General features: G+C 36.8%; 1 protein-coding gene across 1 annotated transcript in view; it reads right to left on the bottom strand.

Annotated features, from left to right (window-relative positions):
* The window catches only part of GRAP2 (GRB2 related adaptor protein 2), an 83,920-nt gene that overhangs the window by 14,611 nt on the left and 44,645 nt on the right, over nucleotides 1-24,664 (bottom strand). Inside the window, exons 3-5 of the mRNA XM_088141023.1 lie at nucleotides 19,871-19,962; nucleotides 12,604-12,723; nucleotides 8,427-8,613 (exon numbers count right to left, since the gene is read on the bottom strand). Coding sequence (XP_087997149.1) covers nucleotides 8,427-8,613; nucleotides 12,604-12,723; nucleotides 19,871-19,962 — 399 coding nt within the window. The remainder of the gene's footprint in view (nucleotides 1-8,426; nucleotides 8,614-12,603; nucleotides 12,724-19,870; nucleotides 19,963-24,664) is intronic.

Raw genomic sequence — 24,664 nt, forward strand, 5'->3', positions numbered from 1 at the left:
AGCATGTTACCTTCCCAGAAGAAAAGTTCAGGGCTGCAAAAATATGTACACCCTTACATATTTTTTATGTGGAATGACAGAACCATGAATCAAGGCAACTTGATGTCAGAGTAAAAATATCAAGATTGAACATTGACTTTCTGGAAATCAGTCAATTGAAATGGACTGGAATGGGTCACTTCTCATCAGAGGAACATTAGATCTACTGCAAACAAGAAAAATGACAGAGGTACTGGAGTAGCCATCATTATTATTGAAATTTGTTTAGGATACAATCCAAAAATGATAGAATGATCTCCATTTGAGTCAAAGGTGAGGAAATCAATATAACAGTAATCCAGGTTTATGTTCTGACTACAGATGCTGAAGGAATAGAAGTTCTATGATGACATGCAAACCTTGCTGACAAGTACTTAAATAAATAAATAGTCACACTAATTACTGGCAACTAGAATGCTAAAGTTGGAAATAATGGGAAAATTTGGCTTCAGGGTATGAAACAAAGTTGAAGATGAACTGGATTCTTTGAAGAAAATTCAATATTTAAGGCAAATATTGGATGCCAGTACTTGCATTTGAATTTATCCCTGTCTTGGAGTATGGCATTTGACAAACCATGAAGGGTTTTCCTTCTACTACTTTACCTGCTGATCCTTTTCCTTCCTTTTATGTTACTCTTCTACCCCATTTCCTGTTCTACATTACCTGCCTGGCGAATTGTTCTTTAACTTCTGGTAGGTTTCCTGATTCTTTTAAGCACTCCCTTAAACTGAAATATTGATAAGACTATCATGTTTTGGCTGATCTTGAATCATTTTCCTATTTGTCTTCAGGGCTCCCAAGTTGCTCCAGTTTAATCTATCCACAAACATGAGGTCTTCATTGATGACCTGCTGATTTTGGGCCCTTTTAGTGATTTTATAGCTAGGGTTGCTAATTTTACTTGATAAATATTCTTAGGAGCCAGGTGTTTCTGGTGGAGGAGACTGCAGGATTATTGGTTTGTGCCTTGCTTGTCTCATGCTTGATTATTATTTTAATAGTCTCCTAGCAGGTATTTCTGATTTCTGTCTTCATCCCCTTATCTTAGTCAGAACAGTGCTGCTTAAGCTTTTGTGGACCTTCCATTGTTAGTCTCAGGCCTTCATACAGTGCAGGGCTTTTCATTGGCTCCCTGTTCCAGCCAAAGCCCAGTTTAAACGAAAAGCCCTTGTGTTTAGAGCCTCTAGTCGTGGCTGTGGCTGTCTGCTCTTACATTCCTCTTAGCAGGGCTTTCTTTCAGTTCCTCGCTCCAGGGTTATAGTCTCTAAGTTATCAGTTAGGGATCTTGGTTTATAACTCTGGATCAGCTCCCTTCTTCCCTTTGTTTCTGTGGAACTGTGATGGCCTTTAATAGAGATTTAAGGACCTTTTTCTTTGATTCATGGGTTAGGTACTTATTATCAAGGATGAGGTTTTCTTAGATGTAATGTGCCTGTGAAAGACCATCAGAAAGGCTGAACAAAAAAATAAAAATAAAAATAAAAATAGAAGCTTTTGAAATGTGGTATTGGAGAAAATTTTGAGGCCTTGAAGAACAGCAAAATCATTCACAACAAATCACTCACTATTAGATGAAGGAAAAACTGAAAGCATTAATAATGAAGCTACAACCTAAACATTTTGGTACATAAGGAGGAAGCAAGTGTCACTGGAAGAAACCTAATGCTTCGAAAAATTTAAGATAATTGAAAAAGAGGCCAACAAAATACAAGGTAGCTGATTACTACTACTTATGAGATGAGCTGGAGCTTATAAGAACTCTAAGAAGCAGTTACCGGACAACAATAATCCTGGTGAGATTATGTCTATTGGGTTACAAATAGCTGGAAGCAAATTTGGCCGGGGGGGGGGGGGCAGAGTCATTTTTTGGCCTGTGCTTTATGTAAGGGTGAAATGGTGCTTGAACTAGTTACAAATACTAATTGGCTAGAATCTTCATTTGTACTACATGTAATCATTCACACAGAATATATTCAAAGTCATCTGAATCCTGCCATGCAAATAATTTGGAATGCTGTACAGGTGGTCCCCAGGTTAAGAACACCCAGTTTAAGGACAACCCATAGTTAAGAACAGAGCCTATTGTAGCAAAATTTGAGTTAAATACACAATGATTCAAGTTAAATACACAATGGTTCGAGTTAAATTATACAGTACTACTTATACAGTATTATACAATAATATTGCCTGGCTTAAGTACAAATTCAACTTAAGGACAGAGCTTAGGAATAGAACTCATTCTTAAATTGGGGACTACTTGTATTGAGAAATCTTGTGCATCCATTAATTTAAGCTACCATATCTGGGTTGCAAGAATTCAGATGACCATTAGTTGCCAGCAGAAAGGTTGTATATCTTTGTTTCCATCTAGTGGTCATCTGGAGTTTTGTTGTTATGATATGATAACCCTACATAACTACCATCTAACACTGACAGCAACCAATGAGGTTTACCAAAATAGCAACAAAAAATCTTCAGTCCCAACTTGAACTGCTTATAATACACAAAAAGTATCAGCTTACATAAATATTTTATCTCTAAAATCTAATATTTGTTTGCAGTATATTCACAGCATGTATATTTATGAATTGCTTTTTAATTAAAAAGGAACTACTTAATATTTCATGTAGTAGCTTGCTGCAATGACCATTTGAAAGGGAGACTCATGTCTCTAAATACATTGAGAGTGCTTCCGTAATTGAGCAATGGCTGTGTTATTTTCTTTTAAATCATGTTCTTTTCTGCAAAACCACAGAAGCTGGTTTTTCTAAACTCACACACTTAGTGTTTAGTCATCTTTGTCAATCTTACAAATTGAACTTTTTGAATGAGTAGATCTACAAATTCCTACAGTTTATGCCATTCTGCAAATAAGGGAATTAAGATTCTCAACTCTTTGTTAATTTTGTTTTCTTTAGCTTTATGTGACTTTCAGTCATGCTTTATGCCTGCTTTCGCTTTGGGGGCTTAAATCTGTTGGCACCCATTTATATGAACATAAATTCATTGCTAATGAGAAAAAAAGAGATTCCTGTAATGGTGGTAAACAGTTCAAAGCCACGGAGGTTTCATATCCAAAACACAAAGTGATTTCTTTTCTTTGTAACAAAAGATACTAAGAAAGAGAACAAAATATCCAAGCACAATTCAGATTAGGGGTTCTAACTAATACTAGATTCTCTCCTAGGACTTTCCTTAAAAACCAGGTTTTAGCGGCTCTCCTAAAACAGAACAGTCCGATCTTGGGTGGAAAAAGGAGTGCTTCCGACAAGAAGGCTCCAAGAGCTTGTAATCAAAAGGCACTGTGCAAATATCCTATTTTTTTCCCTTTACAAATATTTTTCTGGAAAGATAAAAGATGGAAGAAACAATGGCAAAACACAAGAGGGTTATTAGAGGAGACAGTCTCCAGGATTTCTCATAAAATTCCATGAGTGAGGCAAGATAATTGCAAGGTAAAAATCTCATCCAAAATGATCAGTAGTTCCGTGGTCAAAAACATTATCCTTCAGCATGACTGTCTTTATAGATGCTTCACCCTTTTTGTACTGTTGCTGATGCTGATACAGTACTTTCTGATATGTTTTAATGTTCTAGAATGTTTAAGCATTTAAATGGGTTACAGGTGGAAAGAAAGTCGATAATTTAACATTCCTTTTATCAAGAGCTCTTCCTCCTCACCATAAGGCCTATAAAAACATTATTATTCTTGTGAGCACATACTATTCTTTTTCTTGTCTCAGCACTCATATCCTGGTAATTTAATGTTAGCGTCCACTTCCTTGTTAAAACAGGGCTTTGGTTATTGTGGTTTCAGTGCACATTTCCTCAGTTGTGTCTTGGGTAAAATGATTTGCAGTCACTGAATGACTGCAATCTTGCAGTTCTAGCATGGGCTGAAATAAATTGTCAGTGGTCTGGGATCTCTCCCAAATAACCTATTTTCTCTTTTTAGTGCTTGAATTATTCCAATATCTGTGGCTGTTTTTATCACTATACTGAAAAATATGCCTTTGTTGCAAACCTCAAAGCCTTCTTTGTATTTAGGTAGATTGCTTTGTGAATAAATACAGGTGATGTGTTTCATAGTGTAATTTTTTTTTCCTAGGTGGAAGTATACTTTGTATACTAAGTTAAAGAGTAGAAACCCTTTTTCTAGAGGTCAATTGCAGCACTCCTCCACTCTTTTAATGTACTCATGAATCATTGTGTTCCTCTGTTCTCTTCTGTCATACATATATGTGACTTCCTTCCATTATAGCTGTAGTTCCCATATTGTGTAATCCTGCTACATCACATTGGTGTCAGTGTCCCTGTTTTATTATCTTCATATTCAATACAAATAAATAATCCCAATTCTTTATTCGTTTGATCTGATTTATATCCCAACTTTCTGTCCAAGCAGGCCTATTAAAGGGGCTAACAATAACCTAGAATTTTAAAAAAGGCAGTTTTGTTCTACCTGGAGAATGAAAGTTGTGTGTTATCATTCTGTATAGTCCTTTAAAACTATGTTTCCTGAGAATGACTTGGGATCTTCAACCACTTACTAGCACAAGTGACAAAGCAACTGCATAAGAACAGAGGAAGCTGCTTTCCCTTATACCAAGTCAAGCTGTCTATCCTGCCTGGTATTGTCTACTCTGACAGTGGTTTTCCAGGTGCTCAGACACAGGTGTTTCCCATCATCAGCTACCTGAGTTTTTTTAACTGGAGGTGCCAAGGATTGGACCAGGAATTATCAGCATGCAAGCCATGTGCTTACTATAGCTCCAGAGCAATTAATCTTTGATTTACATCTCAGTTCTGCAGCTACTTTAAGGTATTTTGTTGTATGGACCAGGAAGCCCAGTTTATACTCCTCTACCTTTCCTACAACCTGACCCCGCTTTCCTATAACCTGTGAAACACATCTAAGCTGATGACAAATGTATAAATAGTTGGTTTATATTTCTGACAAACGTATCTGACAGTAGTTGAACATAAAGTCAAAGAATATTTCATGGACTTGAATTTGATACTGTTTCATATAAGCTCTGACAACATCGTTTTTCTGCCCTAGTCATGTTGTGAATAGCCAACTTGCATTCACAATACAGTACTGTACCCTCCCTGCCAGTCTAAATGCAAGAGTGTATCTAAGTTTGAATACACATGTCTTCTGAGGCATGGGCTTAAGCATGTATACTCAGGAGATTCCCCCAGCCTCTCACTCTAACAGAGAAAATGTGATGTTCTTTAAAAATTAAAAGCAGAATTCCACACAAATGGAGCAAAAGGTTCCTGTGCCTGAGCTGGGAAAAGATGAGCACATGTGTGTGTGTTCAACCTCTCCCCAATCACTCTGGTTAGAATTACTCCAAGAGACTTGGAAGGTCCAGGAAAAGAAGCAGAGAATTTTGCTTTGAAGTTCAGGCTGTCTCTAAGAAATCAGTAAATATTTTAGACAGAAATATTAAATGCATTAAATTTTAAATTGTTTGCTGTATGTGCAGAAGTCTAATATTCTTTATATCTCTGTCTAAACTCAGTAATTGTATTCTTTATGACAGCCTGGAATGATACATCAGACATGTTCCAGAATATCTTAGTATTTCCCTTTTTAAAATAATAATAATAATAATAATAATAATAATAATAATAATAATAATAATAATAATAAAAAAATACAAAGAAGGAGAAGGAGAAGAATGGCATCTTGTGATCAGTATGGTGCATTACATTGTCAGTTGACTTTTCACCAAACCAGATCCAACTTCTTAAACAATGAAGGTTTGCATTTTTTATTTTAAAAAGGATTCTTACTGTTTATAAAAATACAGTTTTGTTTTTGTTCATCTCTTCTGAAATTAGTCTGTCTCCCCAAGTGGGGAAGAAAGGGTTGAAACCTCTAGTCGCATGTCTTTACGCTACAAGACAAGGAATTTGCATTACAGGAAATGTTTCATTTTTTCTTTTTATTGCCAGCAATGTAATATGGGTGGTCAGGGCCCTTTTTATTATGGGGAAGGTCACCAGGTGAGATACTCCCTGAAAGATATGTTGTAGCAGCAGCAGGAACTACCAAGCACCTACTCATAATAAGGAGATGGGGCCAGGGTATGTAGAACCAATGGGCTTATGCAAGAAGAGATTTCCAGCTTTTTATCCTACAGGCTCAGGTGTGCTGGTACAGCCCATGACATTACCTTCATCTCATCCCCAGCCCATGAATGAGACAAGCATAAGTCCTCAACTCTATCAGTGTTAAAGTGGTATTTCTCCCCTTATTCCAACAATGCTCAGGGTGCGCAATATCTGTTTATGACTTTGCCACCCAGTATCTTGGAGAAATGGCTTCAGCCTGCCTTAGCAGCAAGCTGGCCTTCAGATGGAGGCTGTAGTGTCCTCAAATGACATGTCCTCAACCAGTGGTAAGCAGGGAGACTCAGAACTGGGCTGTGTGGATGAGCCCAATGTTACAAAGGAATGATAAAAGGCTTAAATAAGGTGTTAGCAAGTTAGCAACAAGCTCCCTGCATCTTCATATACTGTTATAGGTTTTACTCAGTATGACTACACATGATCCCTTCCTGAATTTTTGATCTTTGTGAACTTTCTAAATAGGTGGCCCAGGCCACTGCCAGTTAATGATAGTGACAGTTTGATGTTTGTTTCAACCAAGTGCTGGCTGGCCAAAGAAGGTATATAGGCATATAGGTCTGTGAAACAGCATTTGCCCTTTTGGATTTTCTGAATTTTTGCATATCTTTGCCATTGAATGTTTTTGGATCCTGCTGATAAAGGTAGTCTGAGTTTGGTGCTTGTTTCATTCATATGATTAACAAAATCATCTGACATATAATGTGCCTGTGTAATTGCCCCCTAAATTCATTAACTGGTTGCACCTTTGCTGCAATAGCTGTAACCACATGATTCCCGTAACTGGTGATCAATTTCTCACATCACTATATAGCAATTTTGGCACATTCTTCTACACTGCACTGCTTCAATTAAGTAACACTTGAAAGTTTTCTATCATGAATTGCATATTTCATGCACTGCCACACTTTTGATGCAGTTTAAGTCTGGATTGAGTTCTCCATTCCAAATCACTGAATTTGTTCTTCATTCATTCTTTTATGGACTAGTTTGTATTTTTGGGCATTATTTGTTTTTCTGCATGACCTATTTCTGCTTTAGCTGATGGACATGTGGCTGATATTCTTCAGTAGAATTCTCCGATTCTACACAGAATGTGTGCTTCCTTCCTTCAGGTTGTCCAGGTTCTGAAGCAGCAGAGCACCCCCAAACCATGACATTACCACCTCCATGCTTGACCAGCTGGCATGAGCTTATTGTGGAATGCAGTATTTGGTTGCTACCAGATTTAACAACACCCCATAGCCCACAATATTCCATTTTTGACTGGAATTTTGGCCCCAGTGCTTTTTGGCAAACTTGAAATTAGTATCAGTAGTGATCCTTGCTACTTTCCCATGAACCCCTTTTGTATCTAGTGCTTTTATGATTTTGGAATCTTGAACACTGATTTTCTCATGATGAGAGATGCCTGCAGATCTTTTGATGATGTTCTAAGGAAGTCATCCTGGATGCATTTATGCTGTGCTTTTGGGAGTGATTTTGACAGGGTGGCCACTCTTTGGAACTTTACTGTTGTCACAAATCTTCCCTATTTCAAGACTACTGTATGTTTGATTGTGCATTGGTGGAACCACAAAGTTTTAGAAATGGTTTTGTAACATTTTGTTAAACTGATAGGCATTATTTACTTTTTTACAGAAGTCTTCAGAAATTTATTTTGAGTGGAGTTTGAATATGTCTCTAGAATCTGTATGGTGAATATTTCACTATGATGAAGGCAATCAACACTTTTGATATATATAAAAGGCAAGGCTGGCTCAGCCTTGAATGTTTAATGAAGTATTCACAGAATTGTTTTAATTCTGGAAAGAGATTAGGAAGACGGCCATGTAAGACTGGTTAGAATTTAATTAGAAAGAGTTAAAACTACTTGGTTCTTAGATCCAAAATGAATTAGCCTTCTAGCACTGATAGATGTACATACAATGATAGCATAGATCTAGCACAGCACATAACCAGCTTCCCCAAATCAGTTTTTTCTAATGTGTTGGGCTATAAGTCTCATTGTCAACCAGCAGACCAGTAGCCATGCTTTCTTGGGATGGCTGATGTAATGATTTAACACCACTGGGGAGCCCTGTGTTAAGGAAGCCTGCTATATAAAATTGGTAAAAGGAAGGAGAACCCCTATGTAGAAACAACTCATGTAAAAGTTGATAGGGTGGCTAATCTCATGACAAAAGTCACCTTACAGGATATCTAATTACAACTTTTTCTTCCACTCTGTCATAAAAACTGACCTCTCTGAGGTTTACTTGTGATCCTTTCTTGGTTTCTTCTCTCAAGAAAATCTGTTTGTGTTTGGAGATGGAGACACTCTTATAATACTCCACAAGTTTGTTTAGTGACTGAAACTTCTCACTCCATAGAAAATAATTGCCCTTTGTGTCCTTCATCACTTTGAAATGCTGGACATCCTCTTCATGCCTGGGTACCAATGGAGAATACAAAACATTTGGCAATCCAATCATCTAATTTTAAAGTAGCATTATCATATTTGTACTCTGTATTAACATTCATAAATTGGTGTCCTTTAGATGAAAAGCATTATTTGAATTATTTGTGAAAATACTAATACTTATTATTCTATATCATTCTTCATAAATGGTTCATGGTGGTTTACATTTAAATGTTTTAAATACAGTACATATATTAAAGTTAATGCAACTCATATTAAAACATATTAAATAGTTTAATATCTTAAACAATTAAAATTATTGAAAGCCAGACTGAAAAGATGGGTTTGTAGACCCCTGATATCTACAGGCAGTGTGTTCCACAATCTGGGGATGATGGCTGGGAAGGTCTAGTCTCAAGTCACCATCAGAGAAGCTATTGGCACTGGAGATGGGTTAATGAGTGATGAGTATCATATAAAAGAAAGGCATTTTCTCAGGTAACTGAGGCTTAAGCTATTTAGGATTTTAAAGGTAAGAGCCAGCATTTCAGTTGGTGTGGGGTGGGGAGGAGAGATCTGCTCAGAAGTCTCTACTTTGTTAAGAGCCTCATGGCTCTCTACTCTCTCCACTCCTCTTTACCATCTCTATGAAACCACTGGGGGAAGTCATCCATCAGCATGAGGTCTGCTATCACACTGATGATACCCAATTATACATCTTGCCCCAGGGCCAAACAAATATATAAGTGCCTGGAGGCTATCATGGTTTGGATAGGGAGGAAAGGACTGACTGAATTCCTCCGATGGAGTAGCTTTGGGTTTATAGACCTAACAATTCCAAGGAAATACCATCTTTGACTTTGAATGAAGTTGAATGGAGTTGTGTTCAGAGGTGATTCACAATTTGGGTGTTCTCTTGAACTCATGGTTCCTGCTTAATGAGCAGGTGGCAGTTGTGGCTAGCACAGCTTTTGCACATCTACACTAACTGTGGCCAGCCTTTAGGTTCTTACTCATGCCTTAATCACTTCCCACTTGTGTTACGGTAATGAGCTTTACATAGGGCTGCCTTTGAAAAGCATTCAGAAGCTGCTGTTGGTACAAAATTAGGTATGTTTGCTGCCTTGAGTTATTTATATATAAAAAAAAAAGGGATAATTTTTTTTAAAAAAATGCAGCAGTGTGTGCAGTAATGGGTATATCCTGATACACTTGGGTAACCCCACTATTTTAAGAGCTCCATTGCTTGCTGGTTGGCTTCTAGGTGTGACTCAAGGGGCTAATTATCACCTTTAAGGCTCTACATAGCTCTGGACTCTTATCTGTGGGACTACCTCCTCCTATATTCATCTGCCCATCTGATCAGATCAAAAAGGGCTAACTCCCTCCAGGTCTCATGTTTAGAAGATTGTCATTTGATGGGGTCTTGAAAGCAGACATTTTAGACTGCTACCCCCATTCTTTGGAATCTTTGCCTTAGAGATCTGGTCTGCTCCTTTCTTCCTAGGCTTCAGGACAGCAGCCAAGGTCTGATTGTTCAGTCTAGTGCAGGATGAGGGTATGTTGTGAGTGAAGGTTGGAGCCCAGCAGATGCACAACCCTGCATTTTTGTTAAATTATGTTTATATTTGGGGGCTTTACTCATTATTTTTGTGGGGGCTTTATTCTTTATTTTGGTCTACCAGATAAGACACTGGAGACCCAAGTTCTAGTCTGCCTTAGGCACAAAGCCAGCTGGGTGATCTTGGGCCAATCATTCTCTCTCAGCCCTAGGAAGCAGGCCATGGCAAACTACTTCCAAAAATGTTGCCTAGAAAACTGCAGTGAATATATGATTTGATCATCCATTCCATTCTCCCAATTAAATCATACACAAGACAAATTACTTGGATAAGATTATCACATTTGGACCACAGAAATCTAGATGACCACTAGATGGCAGAAAAGAATTAGACTCTGAAAGAATTAGAATTTCTCAGTTGCCATTTTGTGGTCATCTGGATTTTTGCAGCTGAGATACAGTAGCCCTATACTTGTGGTGTTTCCAGGTGAGGCTTTTATTACTTGACTTTGTAATAATAGTAAGATGGATTTTGTTTTTGTCTTTTTTAACTATGATTTATGGAAAAAGTTATACTGGCTTGAGTTTCATGCAGCTTTAAGCCAGAATGCGTAGGTTCAAACATCACATTAAGTCAAAATAAACTACACTGTAAAATACTCATATTCTTTTACACTTGAAAGCAATATCCCCTTGTTCCTCTGTATTTTATCTTTACACAAGGAAAATCTGTTATGGAAGGAAAAAGAATAGCTTCACAATACTTTTGATTGTGTCTGGGAGCATTTGAAAGACTTAAAACATAGTTCATGGAAAGAGTTCTGCCTGAAACCCTGGAACATCCCACAAGTTTATGAAACCATGATGATAGCTTCTTCCGTTTTGTTGCTCCTTTGTACATTTTCTTTGCAACTGGACACCTGGCATAGCAGACAAAACCACAGCTTTCAGCCACCCAAAAAATAATCCAATCAAGCATCTGCTTGAATATGTAATTACTGGGCAATATTTGCTTGATGCAAAGCACCTCAATTCTCTCAAATTTTCCTTCTTGTGCCTGTCAGCTGTTCCAGTCTGAAATAGGTGTAGGTAATTTCCACCTCACTGGTTTCACGAAGTGAGGGAGGAATCTGTTTTAGCAAGATCTACCAAGTTGACATAATAGGGCTACTATCTTTGGGCTGCAAAAATCTGGAAGATCACTAGATGGGAGCAAAGATCTCTTCACAGTCATCTGGTGGTGGTCTGCATTTTTGAAGCCCAGATATGATAGCCATAGAAATAAGCACTGTGATCATGTATAAATCCAAGTTACTGACATTACTGTATTGTCATTCTTAAATTAAGCACTCAGCAGTTTTGACTTACAAAGAAATTACTTTCTGTCATCTTCAAAGGCTTAGTCTAGATAATGGCTTTTTATTCCTCTATAGGGTTAATAATTTACCAAATCTAGGATGTTTGTGATACCATTACTCAAGTTTTGTGAATGGTCACTGTGAATAATAATAATGATGAGGATGAGGATGTGTGCGCCTTCAGGTCAGTTTTTTAGTCCTGGGGACTGCCTGGACTAGTCCCTGCAGTTTTCTTGGCAAGGTTTTTCAGAAGTGGTTTGCCATTGCCTGTTTCCTACGACTGAGAGAAAGTGACTGGCCCAGGGTCACCCAGCTGGTTTCATGCCTAAGGCAGGACTAGAACTATGGTCTCCCGGTTTCTAGCCTGATGCCATAACCATTACACCAAAATGGCTCTCGTGAATTATTTTACATGCAATTTAATGTTAATTTTCCTAGTCTGTGTTTAATCTCCACCTAAAAATTCCATCCTGCCTCTGGCAAGTTAGAGAATAGGTATCTGCCAATACAGGATGTTTCATGCATTAGAGGAATTAAAGTTAAGTCATAATACATTTGTTTAATATATTAAACAGGATTCTTTGTTACTTTGGCTAAAATAGATTAATGCAGGTAAATTCCTGGAAAGGTTTAGTTTTAAAGTATTTGTAACAGCTGCTACTTTTTGTTTGTTTTGAAGTGTTTTCTGATTTAGGACTGTTTTGTGTCTGCTTTTAGAAGTCTTTAAAATCATATATACGTTTACCTAAGGGAAGCCCCACTGAGTGATTTACTTCTCAGTAAGTAATGCATAGTATTAAGTACTTATTCCTCAGTTAACAATGTACTGGATTTTATTGGTGGATTTTTTATAATATGAGAAACCAGCCTTTTCCAACCTGGAGTTTTAACATATTTACAAGAGCTGGATTGGAAAAAACTGTTATGGGCCATCCAGAGGCTCCTATGGTGGTAGGGAACACATTTTGAAATAAACAAACCACTCTTGCACACACAGAACAAAACACTACTTTAAGATACCTATCGCATAAAGCCCCCTGCCTCCCAACATCCATCTTTCTTAAATGAGAGAAAGGAAGAAGGAAGCAAATCACTGTTACCTGACAGAGATAGAGAAGTCTCCTGGGGAGTTCTGACTAGCTCGGACTATGAAAGCACCAACTCCTTTATCCCTGAGCATCGTCTCAGCCATGTGGCGGGATACTTTCTCTTGGAACCAGCTGTCAAAGGCAACAAATCGTAGGTGATGATAATGGAAAATTTGAGAGAGAGTAAGCCTGATTTAAAAAGTATACAAGGGTAGGAAATGCTTCAAAATTTATTCTGAAACAACACAATCATCATCATCACAATCACCATCACCATCATCATCATCATCATCTCCTTCTAGCCTCTATAGATAACCTGTGTTTAAAAGATGTTATGGAAGAGGAACAAGTTTTACCAGACAAGACTGAGACTGATCTGAAAGTAGATTTAAAAACGACAGGCTTCAAGAATGATATGGAAAAAGATGCTACACTGGGCATACAAAAGAAGCTGGCTGATGTCTTAATAATTAAAAGGAATATACAAATAACAAGCCAAGAGAGTGATCTGGATGATCCAATCCTATACTGGATTTACAAAAGAGGCTCGTTAAAGCTTCGAAGAATTTTGTGAGAAGGGACAAAGAAAAAATGAAAAGAAATCAAGGTCTAGGAGATTATTTGAAGGAACTAAAGATCAAGATGGTTAAAAGTAAAAGGAAGGAATATAAAGTTGGTTTTATTTGATCAAGGTTAAAATAATTATGTTGTTATCTCTGGTAACCCTTAATGGACTTTTGCTGACCAGGACTGATATGATGAGGTTTTTAAGGATTTGGTTATAGATAAGAAATGGGATATGGGAAGAGATCATTTGTTGTATTTTAAGAGAAGGTGATAAGTTACTAAAATTGTTTATACTTTTGATGAAGGGGAAGTTATATGTATATAATATATATATATATATATATATATATATATATATATATTCTTTTTCTTTACTATATTCTTATTTTTTCTTTGTTTTCTATTTTTTCTTTTCTGCACTTTCTATTTTTTCTTTTTCTTTTATTTTTTTAGTCTGTATTAGTTTTTATCTTTTTAATTGTAATTTTTAATACAATTACTATAAAAATTAAGATTTATGTGTAGAGAACTAAATAAATAATATAGTTCAGGAGGCTAATACAGATAAGCATATATCACCCTAATGCAATAAACTAAAGGGCAGGCACTTCAAAGAGGAAAAACTGATCAACTTTAAATTTAAAATGAAGTATAAGCCAGCTTGTTTTGTTTTGGTTTGTCAGGAGTCCCAAGGTGGCAGCAGAGCAGAAGGTCAAAAGAAATGCCTATGAGTATAGTGCTCATGTTCATTTGTACATCTGAAATAAAAATATTAGCATAGGTATAGACACACACGCACACACACATGTATCATCCTAATTTTTGAAAGAGTAAGAACTTTATGCAGAGTATATAAATGAGTATGAAGTCATAAGCCAAAGAAATTAAAAGCAGGAGTTACGAAGAAAGAAACAACTGTAATTAAATCTATTTTATGCCAACACCATTCATTATTATTGCTCCATACTTTTTTATCCTTGCAAACTATCCTTGCTTCTACCACTTTCATATTCCAATTGATATAAGGCCTTTTGTTTTAACCACTACTTGTTAAGAAGCCACTGTCACTTGGTTCACAATAACAGGAAAAAAAAGCCACAAAACTCATGGTTTTCATGCTATAATGACTGGATTCACATGCTATTTCCTTCCTGGATAAGTCATGTGATACAGAGCACAAAAAGCAGTAAGAAATACAAAGCTGCTCTCTTTTTGAGGATTCATCAGCCTGAGCCCATTTCTACTTTTTCAAACTTCCCTTTCCTCTCAGTTCATTCATGTTTTTCATATATTTGTCTTGCAGTTTAATCTTTATTCATTTTCTCTGTGACCAAGCCACTTCTGTTTCATTCAACTTACATTACTCCTGACATACTCAAGTCTCAGTTCCATATAACAAGTGGGGAGAAGCCCACACTTATTTATAGTAATTTTTGTTTTAATATCCTGCAACGGATCATATCTAGCCACTACCTTTTTATCAGCATTTACATCTCAACATTTCTCCATTTATTTTCCCAACTTTAGTTAACATTCTACTGAGGTTCATCCACTTGCTTTAATTTTTTTGCTATGTATAAACTTGCAAACATTAATTCCACAACTATTTTGGTTTCTGATACATTAATTTCTAGATCCACACTTCTTACTGCAATTATTGTAAATCACTGAGGTTCTCAGCCACAACGTCATTATCTGTGTATAAAAGTATGCATACGTCCCCAGCCTTCACACATCATAAGAGTTCCTTATACATTTATCTATAAAAACATTAAACCATATCTCACATCCTTGGTTTATTCTGTGATCAGTGTTGAACACTGAACATTCCATTAATTCTAATGCATGCTTCCATCATATACTGCTCTTATATTTCTTTATTATTTCAGTTTATATACCATTCTGTTTCCGAACTTTCTGTTGCTTAGAAAGTGCCAGTATAACAGGATTATAAACAAAAGCATTAATAACAATTCAGTCATGCAGATATGCCACCATCTGGGGGATAGCATGAACTTCATTTGTCCTCAGATGCCTTTCTGAAGAGCCATATCTTCTTGGCTCTTCAAAAATAAAGGATGAGGTATCAAATATCTGGGGTTAGTTTGTGTCAAAGGATGGGGGCAATCACCAACAAGTCTCCCTCCTGAGGTCCCTGAAGATGATGTTCCATTGATAGTGGAACCCCAGCAGGGCAATCTCCAAGATTTTCTCTGCCAGATCTTATTGGGCATTGGGGAACCAACCTTCAACTCCATATTCAGGTGAAACATTCCATAATTCAAGCTTATTCACTTTCTTTCTCACAGTCATACATATTTCAATGACTTGTTGAAAGAAAAGTTCAATTTAAGCATGGCTTACTAATAACATCTAGGAAGCTGTTAAAATTAAGAAAACTCCATTATGGAAACGAAAGGCTTGTCTTAATGAGAACAAAAGGAGTATACATTCTGATAGAAAAAATGTAAGATGATAAAGAATTTAAAAAATAAGAATTTGAGGAGTGTTAAGGCAAAAAATATAAGGAAGAACTTTTCAACGATTATGTTGAAAGCAAAAAAACAGCCAGGGAAGCAACAGAGCTGTTAAAAGGGTTCCTTAAGAAGAACAGGGATATTGCAAAGAAACTGAATGAATGGTTTCTATCTGTACTTCCTGCAGAAGTTATAGGGCAGCTACCTAAAACTGAACTGACTTATTCAGGTAGGGAATAAGAAAAAGTAAAGCAAATTGAAATAACAAAGTAATTTAGGATGTTTTGAGAGACTAAACAATAGCAAATCGCCAGGTCCTGATGGCATCTATCCAAGAGATCTTAAAATAAATGTGAAATTACTGATCTATTAGCAAAAATAAGTAACTTGTCACTCAAATCCGGCTCATTGCCAAAGATCTGAAAATAGTAATGTGGCACTAATTTTTACAAAGGGATCCAGAGAAGATCCAGGAAATTCTAGGCCAGTCAGTTTAATATTAATTGGTAGAAATGGTAACCAAAGAGAATCTAAACTATGAAATAGGGGAATAACCCTTGTTGAAACATAATTAGCATGGATTCTGCAAAGATAAACCCTGTCTCACCAATCTTTTACAGCATTTTGAAAATGTCAGCTAGTACATGGATGGAGGTGATCCTCTTGACAATGTGTATTTGGATTTTGAGAAAGCCTTTGATAGAATTGGCTATTTGACAGAAAGGCTCTTGAGTAAACTTAGCAGACATCTAAGCAGACACCTGTCTTTTATGGATTGCTATCTGGTTAAAAAGCAGAAAGCAAACTGTAGAATTAAATGAACATTTTTTCCTCAGTGGAGGGAGGTAAGAGGTGAAGTCCCTCAAGGATCGGTGTTGGGACTGGTGCTTTTTAACTTGTTCATAAATTACTTAGGGGTAAGCAGTGAGCTGGCCAGGTTTGTGGATGAAACAAAGCTATTCATTTTCTCTGCCTCTTTTAATCTTAACTATTTCTTGCTTTCTTTGACTACGTGCTTTGCAATTTTCCCTTTTACACATTAAACAGTATCTTTCTGTCATTTCCATTTTTGCAACAATAATGTTTTTTCTCCCACCCACAGCCTCTTTCACTTTTTCATTGTATATATGAATAACACCTTTTTACTTCCCAACAGAAAAGATTTCAACTGAATTCTGTTCATAAAGCCAAAGAATTTCTGGAAAAATTTAAAGGAGACCTGGAGGAGATGCAAGTGGAGGAAGAGCAGACAACCTCAAAAGTCAAACAGACCGAGGAGGAAGATGAAAAAGAGGACTCTGAGTTGGGTGCCACAGTTATAGACTTTTCTAAACTACTGGCTTAATTATGGATTACAAATGGCTAATATGGAATATTAATCGTGCAAAGGCTCCAAAATAGAGAAGAAAAGTATTTCACATTTAAAAAAACTTAAACAAGATGTAATTTGATTACAAGAAACTCATGTTAAAAAGAAGGACATAAAATACTTGATTTATAAGAATTTGGGATAAGAATTTATTTTGGCAGGTCCAAAAAAAGTTAATGGAGTTGTGTTATATGTTAACCCACAATTAAAACCAAAATTAGTTTTGGCTGATGAACATGGTACATTTGTAGAGTAGAAGTCAAATTACAATTTGTCTTGGGACTTTATACTCCAAATGAAGATAAAGGAAAGCCGGGGAGATGGTTGGCGTATAAACTAAGAAAGCAGAAAGAAAAGAAAATGATTACAAAACTTCAAGAGGGTGATACTGTAATAACAGGCAATGAGAGTATTCAAAAAAATTTTTTTATCAGTATTACTCTAATTTATATAAAAGACAGGATCTCTCTCTGGAAAAAATATATGACTACTTAAAAAAACAAAATTTGCCAAAGCTTTCAGATAAACAAAGACAAATTATGAATGGACCCATAACAATAATGGAAGTATCTGAAGCTATAAAAAAGTTTAACCCAAGTAAAGCCCCAGGACCAGATGGGCTTCCAGGATCATATTATAAAAATTTTGAGGATGAAATTCTACAACCACTGCAATCTATGATGAACTTTATATTGCTGGAAGGTGGAATGCCAGAGTCTTGGAAGGAGGCCACTATACCATTATTACCTAAAGAAATGATAATAAAAATAAATGGTTAACTTATGGTGATGTGTTGGAATTTTCTCAAAGGGACTTTAAAGACAGAAGAGGAATTGATATCAGAAGGATACATGTGCCAATGGTTTCTTATGTACAATGACGAGAAAGATTTAAAATAGATAAAAGGATGTATGGTTTTGAATATGGTAAGACTGAATTTGAAGCAGAATTATGTACTAATGATGAACATGTTATATTGCAAAGATGTACTGTATAAACTTTTCCTCAAACTAGAGACAGAAGATGAACAAGTTAAGGACTGTATGACAAAATGGGCTAAAAACTTTGGCTACAATGTACAGATGGAACAATGGGAAAATATGTGGCAGAAAAGACTGAAATTTACATTGTATTATAACCTTAAAGAGAATTTTTATGAAGTGATGTATTATTGGTACATCGTCAGAAAAATGATCTAAAATGTATAAAGGTACTTTGAATGTATGCTGGAAATGTGAACAAGAAGAAGGGACATTTTATCATCTTCGGTGGACTTGTAAAAAAGCAAAAAATAAAATATAAAAATAAAAAATTGGAATCAGATACATATCTGTATACTGAAGATTTTAAAGATCAATATTCAGTCAAAACCAGATACTTTCCTTTTGGGTTTGATGGATAAACAGTTGGAAAAAACTCATGGTACTTTGTTTTTATATATGATAACAGCAGCAAGGCTTTTATATGCACAGAGGTGGAAAGATAAGACATTACCTACAATGGAAGAATGGATGGTGAAGTTGATGGAGTTGGCTGAGATGGCAACACTGACAGCTTTGATTTGAGATAAGATATTGTACAATTTTAATGCTAACTGGAAACCTTTTTTGGATTTTTTGTGGGAAACAAAAAATGAAATTATGTTGTATGGATTTGATGATTAGAAATAATACGGGTTAATAGACATAATGGAAGTTATGCTTTAAACTTAGAGTAAGAATTTGATGTATTTATTCATTTATTTATTAAATTTATATGCCGCCCATCTCCCCCAGTGGGTGACTCTGGGCGGCTCACAAGTAAGATCAAACATTAAAAACAGTAAAAATATAAATACCCATATTAAATTAGCTAAAAAATAATACTATATAAAAAGACTATATACATAAAAAGACTATAAAGTTCACATTTTCACATGATACATCAACTGCCAAAGGTAGTTTAGCTCCAGGATGACTAATGACTCCTCTTCCTGGTTCCATGGCTGCAGACACCCATCCATGCTTCACATACCAGCAGGGCAGCCATGCCAACCAGATGCTGTGACCCCTTTTGCTTGGAATAAACCTGAGAGAGAATCTTTTGTGGTACATTTATTTGCAAGTTTCCCCTCACATTTATTTTAACCGTAAACAGTCTTTACGCCAGGTTTATGTGAGACAGCCATTGGAAAACAATGGGAAGTTGCAGCTAGTATACTCAGCCAGAGTCCTCAAGTGTTTCTGCAGCCAAGCTGTGGTTGGTAGTGATGTTACTTTTATCTGTTGCAAGGAGGGTCGGAAGTCAATTCTTTGTTTTTTCTTTTCTTTTCTGTACCTTTGATCTTTACTATTTTCTTTTTTTTTCAGTTTTGTTTTTCTTCTTCTTTCTCTCAGTACTAGTTTTTGTTAGTTTTTACTGTTCCTTTTTAAAAACTTAATAAAGTTATTACAAAAAAATGTTTTCATTACTGTTATATCAACATAGTAAAGATTAGGTGATGCTACAAGTCTAGTGAGAAAATGGTTTTTGCTTTTTTTTTTTAATGAGTCAACACTGATATTTTTGAATGACTACAGGAACTACACATTCCACCAGTGGCAGAAATTATAGGTACTTTTACAAGGAATTCTGGTGTTTGTGCCTCATATACATCTTTTCCTTGGCTTCCCTTAATATATTCCAAGTGGATACTGAAGCATCCATTATTTGGCCAGGCCAGGCCAGGCCAGGCCAGGGAGGGTAGGTGAAAAAAGGAAACAGAACTCTTTTCCAGAAATTTGCCACTTCCTTCTTTTTACCTCTGTTTGCTAAATGATTTCTTAAATGTGTACACAAAACCCAATACCTTAAAACACTGACGTAAATGTACAAATTATATACTTACCTGGGAACCTGAAAATCAATATAATTCTTTGGGACATATCCCTCATAGTTCTTCAACTCAGCTTTGTACCAATTTTCTTGAGAGCTTAAGATCTGTAAATCAGGAGGAAAATTGTAATTAGTTGAAAGTACTGTATATGTGAGTCTTCTGCTAGCCTACATTTTGAAGGTTCCATACCTCCTTAACTCCTTCGCTATGCTTCCTGCTATCAGCTCTTACCAGTTTGCCCCCAGAGATCTGAAACAAGCTTCAGCTATTTTTTTTTCCTGAAAAGAACTCTGTTCTTTCAACTCAGTAGAAATGAACTAGCATAGCAGCTGTGCCAAGCCAACTGTTAAGAGAAACATAGCTCCTGACTTTCATTTATTAGGCATGGACATCTGTAGGAAGAAAGCCTACATGCAAAGACTTTTCCTTTAAGAAAAAACCCTGATTTCACAGAATTTCAGCTCCAGAAAAAGTTTGTGTGCACAGAGATCTATGTGCTTCAGCTCTGCAAAAAAGTCAAAAGGGTGGACCTAAGCAACTATGTAAACATAACAAGAAAAATGAAAATTAGAAGCTGTATTGGGTATTTGGAGTTATTCTCCTATATGTTTTGGTTAATTCCTTTATCAAGAAAAACTCTTATCATATAATGTCAACCAAAATGTCTCCTTTCCTTGAATGAGCCCGTGTCAGGTACCCAACATAACAGTGGCTTCTGATGTATTGCTTAGGCTTTAGTTCTCCCCTTAAAGATGTTCAGGCTTAGTGGGAGATGGTGGACCAGTGAAGTGGCTCTGCTGTCCTTTAAGTGTTTAACTCTTTATAAATGGCTGCAAAGACAGAAGTGAAATCATTCCAGAAATCTTGCAACTTTAATAATATAATTAATATAGTATATAATTCTTCCTTCCCCTGTGTGAGGGAATAACTCTTTCATTGGAAGCTATGCAGTCAAAAGGAAAAAGAAATAAGGAAATCAAATAGTTTGGGAGTGTCAGGCCCAGCCCAAGAACAGCAACAAGACAGTCCAATACAATATAGTCCCTTTATTAGCTTGCACCTAATACACAGAATCTCGCCAGATTAACCTATGCTAAAGCAACTATGGACATACCCCGTGAGACTCTAGGGAGGGGCCAGCCTCATCCTCTTTGTCTTCCCACGTTCCTGCTGGGGACTAAGAAAGCACTTGCTCTGGAATGTTCCTCCTCCCTCCTGATAACCTTGTTCCTCCATTCCAGTATCCTCCTTGCTCATGCCATCCATTACAGGGAGGTTACTGTAGCCTGGATTGGGACTGTGGAATTGCTGAGATGATTTTAGAAAGGAGAGGTAGAAAATGCGTTCAGAAGAACTACTGTACATTATAATAAAAATAAAAAAAAATAGAAGGAGATGTGCTAGTTTTACCCGTTTTTCTGGACCTCGGAAGCACATCTTCTCTGTAGCAGTGCCTGACCTCTGGAATGAAGTACTCCCTGATAGTCAAATGACTCCCACCCTACTGGTATTAAAGACCAGCTCTTCACCCAGGCCTTTGGAGAGAATGACAGATGCCCCTTTCTTCCTTTCAGTTCCCTTCTGGGTTTGTTTTCTTTACCATCGTCTTGTGCTGTTTTTTGTGTTTTTTGTATTGTTCCTTAAATGTCTTAAATGTTTTAATAATTGTAAACCACCCAGAGTCACTGGGAGCTGGATGGCATATACTGTATATTTAATAAATTATTATTGGTTGCACAGTCAGCCATATGTTTAGACTGGATTTGGCATTTTTATCCACTTATTGAGTCCTTCCCAAGGACCTGGGATAGGCAGATGATGTTGTTTGATGGTGTTAGAGGTATTGTCACAGCATATAAGCTGTTCCAAGTAAATCTGTCTTTTGCAATTGACTGATGGTGATTTTGTCAATGCCGGTGGTCTTCAAGTGGTACTCCAGATGATTTGGGATTGCAGCCAAGGCGCCTATAACTATTGGTATTATCTTTGCTTTCTTTTGCCACAGTTGTTCTATTTCTATTTGCAGGTCTTCGTATTTTGTGATTTTTTCCAGTTCTTTCTCTTCTATTCTGCTGCCTCCAGGTATTGCAGTGTCCACTATCCAGACTTTTTTGTCTTTCTTATCAACAATTGTTAAGTCTGGGGTGTTGTGTGGCACGTGCTGGTCTGTTTGAATTCTAAAGTCCCAGAGCACTTTAGCTTCTTCATTTTCGATTACTTTGTCTGTTTTGCGGTCCCACCAGTTCTTGCTTGCAGGCAAATGGTATTTCTTGCAGATATTCCAATGCACCATAGTTGCTACTTTGTTTTGCCGTTGTTTCTAGTCAGTTTGTATGATCTTCTTGCAGCAGCTAACTAGGTGGTCCACTCTTTCTTCAGCTTCTTTGCAGAGGCGGTATTTGCTGTCTGTTGCTGCCTTTTCGATTCTGGCTTTGTAAGCATCTCTTCTTAAGGCTTGGTCTTGTGCAGCCAGAATTAGCCCCTCTGTCTTTCTGCAGCTTTCCTGCTCTTAGCCATTGCCAGGTCTTGTTGTTATCTGCTTTGCCTGCTAGTTTTATGTGTGTGTGCCTGTACTAGCCATGTAATACTTTGCCTTGCCATGTTTCTTTTCTATTCTTCATTTGGTCTTTCTTATAAGCCAGTTTGTTCTCTTTGGTATTCAGTAAGCCTTTGTGGTGTACTAGCTTCAGTGCCTCTTCTTCACTGTCTTTCAGATATTCTTCTAATGTCCTTTTTTCTTCAACTGTCTGGTGTACTTGCAACATTCCATGCCCACCTATGCTCCTTGGTAAGTAGAGTCTGTCAACATTGCTGCATGGATGAAGGGCAAGATTCGCTGTCATTATTTTCTGGTCTTCCTATCCAGGGCTTCTAGTTCTGCTTGAGTCCAGTCCACTACTTCAGCTGTGTATCTAATGACTGGAATTGCTCAGGTGTTAATTGCCTGGATGGTATATCCTCCACTGAGTTTGGACTTTAAGATCTTCTTCACTCTCATGATGTATTCACTACTAACCTTCTTGACTTCAATGTGCTTGATGTTGTCAGCTTGAAGGATGCCCAGGTATTCGTAGTGATCCTTCATCCAGACTCTTGATGTTATTTCCATAGGGCATCTTGATTCCTTCAGTTTTCATTATTTTTCCCCTGTTGATGGTAAGGGTGGCACACTTGTCTGATCCAAACTCCATTGCAATATCTTGGCTGTATACTCAGACAGTGTTGAGCAGCGAATCTATTTCAGATGGTGTTTTTCCATATAGCTTCAGATCGGCTATATAAAGGAGGTGGGATAGGTTGGCAGATGTTTTTGATGTTTGATAGCCATGGCCTGACTTGTTCAGTGTTGTTGACAGAGGAATCAATGCAATGACAAACTGTAGTGGTGATAGTGAGTCTCCTTGAAAGATTCCTCTCTTGATATTAGCCTCTCCCACTCTATCACTATTGACCAGCAACTGTCTTCCATTGTGCCATTGGTCTTTGCCCAAAGCTTCTGATGTTTCTACTGACTCCTGTTATTTCTAGGCATTTGATTATCCAATCATGTGTCAGGGAGTCAAATGCCTTCTTGTAATCAATCCAATCTATATTCAAGTTGCTTTTCCTTCTCTTGCAGTTTTCCAAAATCATCAATTAGGAGCTGATCTTTTGTTCCTCTGCTATTTGGGCAGTCTCCTTTCTGCTCAGATGGAAAGAGCTTGTTTTAAACTAGATGCTGTTGAACTGCATCAGCTACCACATCAGTTAGCAATTTGAAAGTTGCTGGTAAGCAGGTAATTGGCCTGTAGTTGCCTGGTGCTGCTCCTTTTATTGGATCTTTCATTATCAGTTCGGTTTTGCCAGATGTTAACCAATTTTCAATTTCACCTCATTACTACTACTACTACTACTACTACTACTATCCACTAGTTTAAGTAGAGGGTAGAGGAAATCTTTAAAAAGTCAGTATATAGAACAAAGTGCATGCAAGCTTATGCATAACAGTGCATTCACGTGTAATTGAGAATAAATGTTCATACTATTCTTGCATGAGGAACAGGTACTAAATTCATGAGACAAGGGTTCACACTCAATTTCATTACTCATGGTTGTGACAGCACATATGCTTAAGCAAGTCATTGTCTCTGCTGAATTGTAGTAATTGTGTTTGGCATTATCTCTTCACATTCACTAAAGGGTATGCTCTAATTGGGTAGCATTTTAAGTTTCTTACACAGGTTGAATGTGTGAAGTCTATCAGTTAGCAAAATAATGACTACTTCTGCTTCACCATCAGAATGCTACCCTTACTTATCTCTGCAACCATAAATTAGAATTTCTGTAAATGTTAGTAATTTCATCTCAGTCAAATTGCCAAAAAAGTAATGCTACCCCAGCAAACTTTTATAAAAAGCTCCTGATCTCAAAATTCCTTTATGTCTAAAACGATTACAATTTTTTTCTTCCAGTGGATGAATTCTGAAATCCAAACAATACTAAAAACTCTTAAGGATACTTGTATAACTGGAATTATATTTCCAGTGAAATCAATATACTCTGGGGTAAAGAGGACTGACTTTTGATACTATCTTTTTGAGAAGAGGTTAATGTGGAGACATAGATTTCCTCCTGTCAGTGGGCCTCATCCTTCCTGCTTTTTTAATGTCTATATTGAAGCTGTACTCTTTTTGCCCTTTGAAAGCAATTCAGCACTCTTTAAACCAGGAGTTTTTTAATTTTTTTCAAAATTGGCTCTATTTGAGAGAATTTTTGGGGTTTTGTCCTTAGTCTTTCTACAACCCCACAACTTCTTGTGGAACTCAG

The sequence above is a fragment of the Python bivittatus genome, unplaced genomic scaffold (assembly GCF_059951505.1).
Source record: "Python bivittatus isolate LINGU-HERP-01145 unplaced genomic scaffold, Pbiv_v1 ctg000330_np1212, whole genome shotgun sequence".
Classification (NCBI taxonomy): domain Eukaryota; kingdom Metazoa; phylum Chordata; class Lepidosauria; order Squamata; family Pythonidae; genus Python; species Python bivittatus.